Source organism: Anastrepha ludens, chromosome 4 (genome assembly GCF_028408465.1).
Source record: "Anastrepha ludens isolate Willacy chromosome 4, idAnaLude1.1, whole genome shotgun sequence".
Classification (NCBI taxonomy): Eukaryota; Metazoa; Arthropoda; class Insecta; order Diptera; family Tephritidae; genus Anastrepha; species Anastrepha ludens.
In genome coordinates this window covers 107,860,973-107,871,964 of record NC_071500.1, presented here as the reverse complement: position 1 = coordinate 107,871,964, position 10,992 = coordinate 107,860,973, and the positions used below count along the sequence as shown (strand labels likewise).

Genomic DNA, 10,992 nt, shown 5'->3' with positions numbered 1-10,992 from the left:
AAAAGTCCGTTATTTGCTCGGTAGATGGTTGTAGGGATCAATGCCTCACAAAGTATTGATCAAACAATTTAAAGTTTCGTTGTCAAGGTGACATTTCAGACTAAAAAAATTCTTTAGCTTACAGGACGTTATAGGTTTTCTTCCACTAAGGCAAAAATACAACCAGGCCCTTGAAATTGTGAACGGTGTTTTGTCGATTTCGTTCAGGCATTTAACAACTTAAAAAAAAAAAAAAGAAACGTTTACTGTAACAGGTTTCGGACTATATGACAGGAATTAGGTAAATATAAATATAATATAAATTTATAAATAAAATATTGTATAAATATGCTTTCTGCTTTCCTTGGAAATTAGTGGATCGGGAGTTGAAGTTATTTAGTGTTGTCTGTTAAATTTCCTAAATGTACGAGTCTATGCGCTGAGCTGATATTATTATTTTTATTTTTATTATTTAAGTTCTAATTTGCCCTTATAAAATCGCAACCGGGTAACAACCAGTCCATCAACTATATTACTTTATGGGTATTAATTAAAATTTTGTATAAGTAGATGTGTCACTTAATTCAGTCTTTTGAAGTAAGAGGAATACAAGTTTTCGACATCAATTTCGCGTGACTAATCCAACAATCCTATTCTCTATTTAATTGTCTACGTGCACTACCCATTGCACTCTCAGCGCAATTTTCAAAAAATAAGTCAAAGTCACCCTTGTGCCGGCCATGCCAGTGTCTATGTTACTGCAAATACATATCTATATGTATGCAGGCATGTATGTATGTGTATAGTATATGTTTATATGTGTGCCGGTCACAGATTGCGCTGATTGTGGTCAAACCGGCGAATCGCTGTCATTGACTTTCGTTTCATTTTTTCAACACTACTTCTTTTTTCCACTATTTTTTAGCCTTTTAATCCGCCTTTCAACTCGACTGGCGTAGCAATCGTTTTATATAGCAGCGCTAAGGGCAACATGAATCACAGTGTCTAAAAATTCATTCATGCACAAAGGTACACACAAATATATTTGAGAGCAAGATATTCATATATTGTAAAATTCAGCTGAATACATTGCATGAGAATATTTAGGTATGTACGTATGTGTTAACATGTGTATGTAAATGGTGTGGTTATTTCGATTGTATGGCATTACAGTTAGTTAGTTGGTTAGCTAGTGAATAGGTTTTTTAGATGAATAGTGATTTGGGATTTTTGTAAATGCAAATTTATTACTAAATAATCCGTTGATGTCCAAACGAACTGATTTATGTGGAAAGCTCTGTAGGTACATACACACACAGACACACAAAGATGGGAAAAGCTTGCACGAGAAATGGCTTTCAAATAAAATAGAAATGTAAGCGCTCTGATTTTCATTAAAATCTCTTTGTATGCGGAAACTATTTAAAGTAATAAGTAAATTATGAGCTGCAGATTTATATCATTAACTTTTTTAAAATAATATGTATGGACATTTTTAATGCAATATCATTTTTGATTTCAGAACTATCCAAACTAAATATTATGGTTTCTGAAAAAACCGGAAAATTCAAAAGCCAATTAATTTTTAAATTTTCTTTGAACAACAACAAATTCAGATTCAGATTCAGTTTTTCGTTTGGCAATCTAATGGTTTTTTTTATTTTTCTGTCCGGAAAGAAATATCATGTTTTTATTCCCGTTCTTTTCACAAGCCGAAGAATATTTGATAGTGGAATTTTTTTTAGAAAAATTACGAAGTGTCACAATTTTTTAACTTGTTTTTTAATACAACGAAAGTACCATTTGGTTTCAGAAGTAGCCATACTTACTTATTTGGGCTCAACATTTTTCTCTCCGAATTTTTAAAACTTCAAAGGCTTGGATTTCTAATAAATTAAAAAGAAAATTCAATTTCTCGAAGTATTTTTTTTATTACTGTATTTATATATATTTAAAAATACCATTCGGAAGTGCATAGACGCAAAAGCCCGGGCATGAAACGCCAATGATAGGAAAAGGTTTTTCTAATGGTGGTCGTTCCTCGGCAGGCAGCAGCAAACTTCCGGGTGTATTTCTGCAGAGAAAAAAGCTCTTCATAAAAAACCAGGTCCTCATAATTTCTTCCTTTGGTTTAAAACGTCGTGCAAAGGAAAAAACGAAAACTAAAAATAATTTTATTTTTTATACAAATGTTTAAAAAAACTTTCTTTGAAGATTTAAAAACCTCAAATATTTTATTTATAATTTTTAAAATTTATTTACTTCTAAATTGTAATGTGGAACCTTGTTGAAGGTCTAAAAAATAATCATTATACAAAAACGTAACAGCAAAATTGTGAATGAAAATTTAAAAAAATTGGTTAATATTTTGAATTTCTTAAGTTTTCAATTTTTTCTTGAATTTTAATGTGGAACTTGATTGGAAACAGGATCTTGATTTAAAACAGGATCTTTTCTTTGTATATAGAAAATTTAAAAAAGGGGTTAGAAATATTTTCTTTATTTTATTTTTTGTTTTATAAATTTCTTTTTTACAGAAGTACCAATGTCATGTCCCACCGACTGTCGCAAATCTTTCTGTCATTAAGCAGAAGGGACTACAAACAGCTGGGACTGATGACGGCCCACTTTCTGTGGGCGAAATACATGGAAAAGGATGAGACGGCGGCCCACTTTCTGTTGTCTGCCCAGCCTTCGCTCGAGTCAAGCTTGAGAACTTTGGCATTGATGTGTTAAGGAACGACCACTTTGGCTCCATGACACTAAAGGATCTACACAGATTTCTTTGGAGGTCGGGTGCATTTAAAGAAAAGTAAAAGGGAATCCGCGTGCAGTACATGTGCTGTACGTGCTAGTTGTTAGATACCCGACAAAAAAAAAAAAAAAAAAAATTTCAGAAGATGAATAGAAAAAGGGGGTTTTCCGATGAAAAAAATCAATCTGGACGGACCAGACGGTTTAGAAAATGCCTTCTGTACGACTTCAACAATTTGTATTCAAAGGAGGATCCAACATAGATTATTAAGCTCCAAATTATTATATAAGCCCGAAGAACTTTATATTTTTTAGATATTTAAAGCGTAGTTATGTTATGCTATTTGATCTTATGTTTTTTTCGTTCTATAGATTTTACTTTTCTTAATAATTAGATTAAGTTTCGTGAAATGCGTGCTTATTTTTGGAAAATATTAAAACTACTTTTCATTAAAAGTTCAGATATTAAAAACATAAATTGTTTGCCGTAAGCTGATAATAAATATAAAAATGTATTTGGTCTTATAAGTTTTTCGTGTGGTGTATGCAACTTTCAGAAGGAGAACATCGTCTCATTGTCGTTAAGCATCATTGTTGCAAAAAACTCGTTAGAGTAACTGTACTTTTTTTGTACTTTGTATTTTGGTAATATTAGTCCCCCCATGTAAGCAATGATAAACAATTGAATGCACTCCTGATTTGGAAGACCTTCATATAAAAATAATTTGAAGTTTAAAGGTGGCATACAGGGACAAAGCCGAAAAACTAAAGATACGCGCCACAGGCTGGAAGAACAGCTTGGTTGAGAGCTTTTAAGGATATGAAACATTTTTTAGCCACTACTTTTTCAAGCGAATATATAAATGAAATCTTTTAAAAAAGTTCATAACTTAATTTGACTTTGTTGTTTACGTACTTTTCTTTGCATTTTGTCATCTACTGTTGCATCTATTTTTTACCCTTTTAGCATTTGCATATTTGCCTTAAACAAATCCATCTGCATCAACGTCTGTCAGCGAATTTCGCGTAACAAAAAATACTGAAAAAACAAAAAAAAAAAAAAGCATAAAAAGACATAGAAAGAATGCAAAAAGGAAAATAAAATAAAATACAGAGAAAAATGCACAATGCATCAGTCAAGTTGCAGTTTCTCCAGTTTTTCTGTCGCTGCCTAAATGTATGCTATATATTTTTCTTTCACTTGTCACCGCTGTTATTTGAAGCGTTTGCCTCGTAATGCAGTTGACACATAAACAAAGCAAATAAACTACTACAAACATACATAGATTTATGCATATTTCACAGAAGTCGGAAAGCAAAATTTGTCCTCCAGCCTGCTAAATTGCTGTACTTTAATCGCTTCTGAATCTTTTTTTTTTCATTCGCTCCTTTTGTATTTATTTGCCTGAAGCGGGAAACTTTCGTAAGCAAATTTTATGCAACTTTTTCTTAGTGCTAACTTTTGTTTGCTTGTTTGCTGACTAAATTTAATAGTTTTTCCACAACTGATTTTTTTTTTAAATATTACTAAACATTTTCCATCTTTTTCTTTCTTCTTCTTGCAGGTGCAAGCATTTGCTACGCTTTTGTTGCTGTAAAGTAATCCGTGTTGCAAGCGTGTCTTCGCGAAACGGCCCAGAATTCAGGGCACATTGTGACCGACGACCGGTGACAGCTGTATGAGCGAAGCATTTTTCCTTTACGCTGAAAAAAATAGTAAATTTTATCTTTATCGACAATTCGTTTTTGCGCAATACACTTAACGGTACATATTGTCTACGGTTTAAAAACGGTTTCGGTGACGCGTTGATTTTACGGTAATACGCGGTGGTTTCGGTTAAACTAAAATATATAAATAAATCGCAGATTTTGTGTATTTTGCAAATTAATCGAGAAAATATAAACAGACGACCAAATGTTGGCCTTTCATAACGAGCACATAGCAAGTGAGTATAAGAATCAAATTGTGTGTATATAAGTATTTTAAGAATTTAAGAAATACGTGTCTCATTTAAAAATACAATTCCTTAAACTTTCTTTTAGAGACAGACATTTTATGTGACTCACAGCCCAGGTCATACAAACCTTTCGATACAGTGCACGCTTGATACTTACCCACTTAAATTTTTATTTTTATTTTTACTAATTTATGTGGATTACTCGTACCATTGCATTTCTTGCAACAAATGCTTAACCGCCTAAAAGCAGGTCATACATTAACTTACGATAATTATAATGCACACATGAAAAATATGCCTTTTGTACTACATAATTTTTATTCAGTCTACACGCCCTCAAAACGCCCAACTAATAGCGCTGGACCTTGTAATTTGCATGCTACGATAGAGAAAACAAGATGCATATGAGTCAATGCATGCATGCACATACATACATACGTGTGTGTGTATGAGGGAATGCTAGCAAACAGGTGCCACTCTTCACGTATACCAGCAGTCCAGCAGTTGCGCTAATGGGCTGTTGTGTGGCATGACAACCGCAAAGCTTGGACTTGCTGGTGTGTTGTAGGTGCATATTCCGTTGGCAAATGTATGCATAACATCACCCACACACTTGCACATACGACCATATTTACATTTGACCATACATGACCGCCTCAAATGCCACTACATGTGCGGGACGCCTCTGCAGCTATTTAACAAAATCTACTAACACACACACACACACCCACACACAGGCATATGTGCATTTCAGTCGCTATTAAAATATGTCTACCTGCTCGACTAGCTGGTTGGGTGGTGGCTGGCTGCTAATCTCTTGCTTAATATGTTAATTGCAGAAACTAAAACGGATTTTCTCACTCACACATTTATATCCTTTGCATTTGCATTTTCATACTTGCATACGCGCACACACACAGCTACACTCAGATTATATCTTTTGGCGCTAAGTTGGGTTTAGCGTAATTTGCCTTTGGTTTGCAAAGTTAATTTCTCACATCCGACACTAATCCATTCTGACTGGTGGTCTCACTCACTTGCTTACCTGTATGAGTGTGTGTGTGTGTGTGTGTGGGTGCGTATGCGCATTTGAGTGCTTGAGTAGTTGTAACTTGTCGGTTGCTTTGCGGCAAAGACAAATGAGCGTTCACGATTAGATAAATGTGGAATTGGTTGCATTAACTGAAGCGCAATAATCTTGCATTTAAATTATAGAATTATTTCAGAAATCTTAGTTTCTTAATATAAATTTGCTCACAGCTAACAGCTAATTACGTGCAATTTTGGTTTTATCGATGGTGTTCAGGCATTTTTGGTGTTAAAGAAAATATCGAAAATGTCGAAATTGTCGAAAATGTCGATAAAATAACAGAAATAATCGAAGTTGACCGGCATGCAGGTATTCGTAGCATCGCCCAAGAGCTAAAAGTCGACCATGAAGGAGATAAAGATCGACAGTTTTCAACCATTCGCACAAAATTAATGCATTTCGTTTTCCTTATAAAAACTTATTTTGGTGAAAAGTAATACAAATCGAGTAATAATAGGCACTTGTGCTACAAGAAATTGATAATTGTTTGAAAATTTCACGGGTCATGATGTCCCAACTTGGTTAATACCTCATTAATCTAAACGTACAGAGGCCGAGAAACAATTCTGAGGCGAATTTCTTTGTGTTTATTTATATCTTCGCTCTCACTTCTTAGTTTACAGTTAATATTTCCTAGTTCCCAACTTTCGATTCGGAGTACTTAGGCCAAAGTTCATTACTTTAATCACAAAAGAAAAGAAAATTTGGTCTTCAAACTACCAAATGAAATAAAAAAAATGCAAATGGTTCCTTTTTGCTCCTTCGCTTCATATTTGTCAATGCTGACGTTTGTTTGGGGCTGTAGTTGGGCCATAAAGTTCTGCTAATTTTGCACGTCGTCTGGTTTCTCTATCGCCAATTCGAGATCCGAAGATCTTTTGAGGAGAATGCATTCTTAATTTCTTGCCAGCTGTCCTTTTTTTTGCCGGAATTTGTGAATAAATAAATCTTCGGCCGCCCAAGCCGAATGGATTGGTGCGTGACTACTATTAATTGTGCCCGGATTCGAAACCACGATACTAGAACACACACCAATTACCTACTAAAATATATTTTTCTAATAGCTGTCGGCCCCTTGGCAGTAAATGAAGCATAGGAACCATCTGTCATTCAGAGTTGACATAAAACTCTATGCTCCTCCATATGTTGAAAATAGCGAGGGTACGAAGTTTTAGAAGCTACCCAACGTTATTACCTGGTTGTAGCATCGTACAATTAGTGTAGTGCACTAATTAGTTTATCTGAGCTTCTAAGTTCAAATATATTTTACACCTCAGCAGCCGAAAGTTATAAGCAGCGAGCCATATTTGAATTTACTTTTCTTCCTGTAACTTTTTGTTGTTGGAAATAAAAAGCTCGTCTGCATTCAAACGCACTTAAGAGCACTGTGAACTTTCTTGTGAAGTTTTTCAGTTAACGGGATTTTCAGAAGAAAGTACAAAGTTGCTGGTCATGTGACAACAACAAAAAAAAATATCAACTCGTGGTAAGAAACAAGCTTTGAAATATTCACATTTTTTTTTAATTTTTAATTTTACTCTAAGAACTGTAGTTTGAGGCTTTTTATGGCTATTTTCCTTGGTCGCTCTCTCTCACATGTCAGAGGCATCATGCAACGCACTCAAAGGTAATAAAATATACAGCTTTCGTCTGCTTGTCGCATGGAATTTAATTAACATTTTGTTAAGCAGCCGACAGTTGACTCAAATTTGTTGCAACCACTTGTACGAATATGCCACTACGCAGCGACGCAAGTCAAGTTTAAGCCAAACGAAAAATATATTTTATGAAAGGAAATTTTTTGCTCAAAAGTGAAGAAAGGAAATCGACCCATTTCATTTTGTTTTTTCCTTTCCCCCATATTCGATTCTTTCTATGCCTTTTCTCCACTTGATATGCAAGAGTCTCTTATGTCAAAGTCATTGAAATGCAGCGCATGTAAATATAAACAAAAACAAAAACAAAAACAAGTATGCTTGTATGCTTATCCTCGTTTACTTTATTAATGTTATAAATGAAAAGTACAAGCAAAAGGCGCGTGCACACAGATCCACATACACTAGTAAACAAATACTTCGGTAAACATACAGCGGTGTTCAAAATAATAAGAGTGCCCATGCTAACAATTTTCAATCCCAATTTAGCATTGCAATTTTCTAGCCGTACTACTAGCCGGATTCCCCAAGTATTGTAATAAACGAAGCATCTTCAGGTAGTTGCTATGAAAGTATTTTAAATATTCATTTCTGTGTCAGACTTGCTTCTGAGCTGTTCAAAAAAATAGGAGTTAGGGTTAAAAACTATTTTAAAATATTTATAATTTACCATTTTGTGTAGAAAACTGAAAAGTAGGTTTACAAAAATAAATTAGTTAAGAGTGTAAGGTAGAGTAAAATTTAAGCATTACGCTTTGTTTTAAATTTCGAAGAAAACACTGCAGCGAAGAAGAGCGCCACAACATTAAATATCCTCAAAAAAAAGGTAAATCATATAGAGAAATAAAGGAAATACTCGGCTGTTTTTATCAAATGATAGCGAATGCTGTGTCGTATAAAGATACACACGAAAAATGTGGTCGCAAACGGAAAGTAACCAGAGATGACAATCGATATATGCTTTAAGTCTCTTGTAGGTAAAAGAACCTACAGCATCATTTGCCGAAATAAAAACAAAACGTTTAGATCTTGATGTAAGTCACGTAATAGTTAGTAGACGCTTGCTGGTATAAAAATTATAAGCGGAAAGTCCACGAAAAGCACGCTTAAAATTTGCCAAAGAGCGCATAAATTGGCCAAAGGAAAAAGGGAGAAATATTTTGTGAACGGATAAAACTGAAGTGGTTCTATTTGTCATTTGGTCATCCGCGAAATGTCAAACATGGCGTTGTGAAAGTAATAGTATCGGGAGTTTTTCTTAAAGTGATGTTGAACCAATCCACTTGGTAAAATAAATAATGGATCAACAGGGATATGTGAGAATTTTAGAAAATATAATGCTTCCATACTTTGAACAGAATATGCCATTGGAGTGGCAGGATAACACTCGAGTAAATTTGCCAAGGAATGGTTTCGGGTCAAGGGAGTTGAAGTCATGTCGTGATTTGCTCAGTCGCCTGACTTCAATTCTATAGAAAATCTGTAGACGGGTATAAAAAAGAGTGTTGCCGACCGTAGACCATTGAACTCCACAGATGTATGGAACACATTCCAGGAGGCATGGCATCAAATCCCCCTGAAAAGGTGTTGCGTTATCATCGATTCCATGCCACGCAAATGCGCAGCAGTAATAACAAATCGTGGTTATTCAACTAATTATGAGGACAAATTTAATTGAAACTGAAACCCAAATACAGGGGAAACTAAAAAACCCAAATACAGGGGAAAAGAACGAATAGAATAGAGAAATAGATGTAGTTAGACCTGCGAGAATTTTCCATTTTCTTTAAGGGGGAAGTCTACTGTGACAAGGGGAAAAACAGGCTTATTTTCCGGATTTTATTTCTAACAAAATATTGCTCGTACATAAAATCTATTTAAACTCTTATCTTTATTATATATTTAAGTTTTTGAAAAAAAAATTTTAAGTCAAAATATTCAAAATGGCCGCTGTGGCACTTCTGCAAGCGCAGGTCCGCTTTTCTTAGGTGCCTAAACGGTTTACATGAAATCTTACGTTTCGGTGATCTAAAACAAAAAAACAAAATATTGTTATCATATACATAGTATTGACTCTCGTCTGACGTAGGATTATGTCGATAAAAAATTTTGGCGTTGAAAAAAAAATTCTTGAAATTTTTTTGTTTTTTTTTTGCCTAAAATTGATGTTACTATTGTTTATAACAATTTAACAAATAACGATATCAAAAAAATCCTATGTCAGACGAGAGACACTATTACAGAGAATATATAATTAAATTTTTAAGCTGATTCATTTATCAGAACTCGAGATATCGTGTACACCGTATACAAAAACTTAGTTTCGAGAAAAATGCGTTTAAAGTTTCAGTTTTCAGCGTTTAAAGCTTTGGAGCGCTTCGGGAAAAGGTCGAAATTTCAACGAAGAAAAATTTAGCCAGCAGTAACACATATTGTACCTTATTTAAGAGGGTTCAAAGTATTTTTTAAGCTAATAAAAAAAAAATCGATTTTTTGAAAAATTCACAGTAGACTTCCCCCTTAATACAATTTGGACAATTAACGTAAAAAATCAATAATAATTAGTTAAATACTATTTTATTGATCGATTTATTTAGTCTTGTGCTACACTTCCATCATTCTGAGCAGTGGATTATTGAGTTTTTGTATTCAAGTATTGATTTTTCTTAATTTTTCTTAATATTCATAAAAAAGTAAATGTGTAGAGGGACTGTATGAAATAAATAGTTTGTGGTAAAAAAACTACTGCATACACTTTAATTTTTTTCAATAAACACAACTTTTTGTTTAATTTTAATTAAATTAAATTTTTTTTTCAATAAATCCAACTTCTTGTTTTGTGTTGAGGTTAATCCTACTATTTTTTGCACAACTGTACATGTGCACCCCAACAATGTATGCGCGTATTTTTCTCCAAGCACGTAGAAGAGGTGGCGGCATAAGCATGAAATGCAAGCAGAAATGCCTTAAAGGTTGGTGGAACACAAAAAAAAAACAACACTTCAGTGCTAGCGAGCTGAGCAGCCACCTACTTACTGGCAGGGAGGGAAACCGCTAAGCAGTTGGGCAGTTAGTAGCGGCCAACGAGTAGTCCTACCGCCTTGCACTGGCCCGCCAGCTGGCTTTTGTATGTGGCCTCCCCTTATTTGCCCCCCACATCTTATTGGTATGCGTCTACATTTATGCTTTTCTCCCATAATTTTTCATTTGGCAGATTTGCTTTACTGCCTCTAGCCTAGAGGCAATCCAACACTTGGCGGTGGATACTTGAGATCGGCATTGCTATCGCTTCTACCGTCGCTCACAGTCGTTCGCTGCCCAAAAAAGTCCTTGACAAGTTATTATAAGTTTCAATTAAAAGTGGCTTAAGTACTCGAGCACAGCAAAGGGAGAAATAGCGAGGGAGTGTAAGGGCATGAGCAAATGGGTGCAAGAGGGCTGGGTAAGCGCATGACTGATGGCTGTCGAATGCTGCAGTGGAAGTGTGTGTGAGTATGAGGGCGTATACTTTTGTGTATGTGTGTGTGTATGTATGTGCAGTGTTCGTGGCAAGTAA

General features: G+C 34.7%; 1 protein-coding gene across 1 annotated transcript in view; it reads left to right on the top strand.

The window, feature by feature from the left end:
• The first annotated feature begins 4,303 nt into the window (after positions 1-4,303).
• LOC128860522 (UPF0746 protein DDB_G0281095-like) overlaps positions 4,304-10,992 on the top strand; it is a 79,429-nt gene continuing 72,740 nt past the window's right edge. The window contains exon 1 of the mRNA XM_054098108.1: positions 4,304-4,679. Within this exon, the coding sequence (XP_053954083.1) occupies positions 4,649-4,679 (31 nt within the window). The 5' untranslated portion in view covers positions 4,304-4,648. The remainder of the gene's footprint in view (positions 4,680-10,992) is intronic.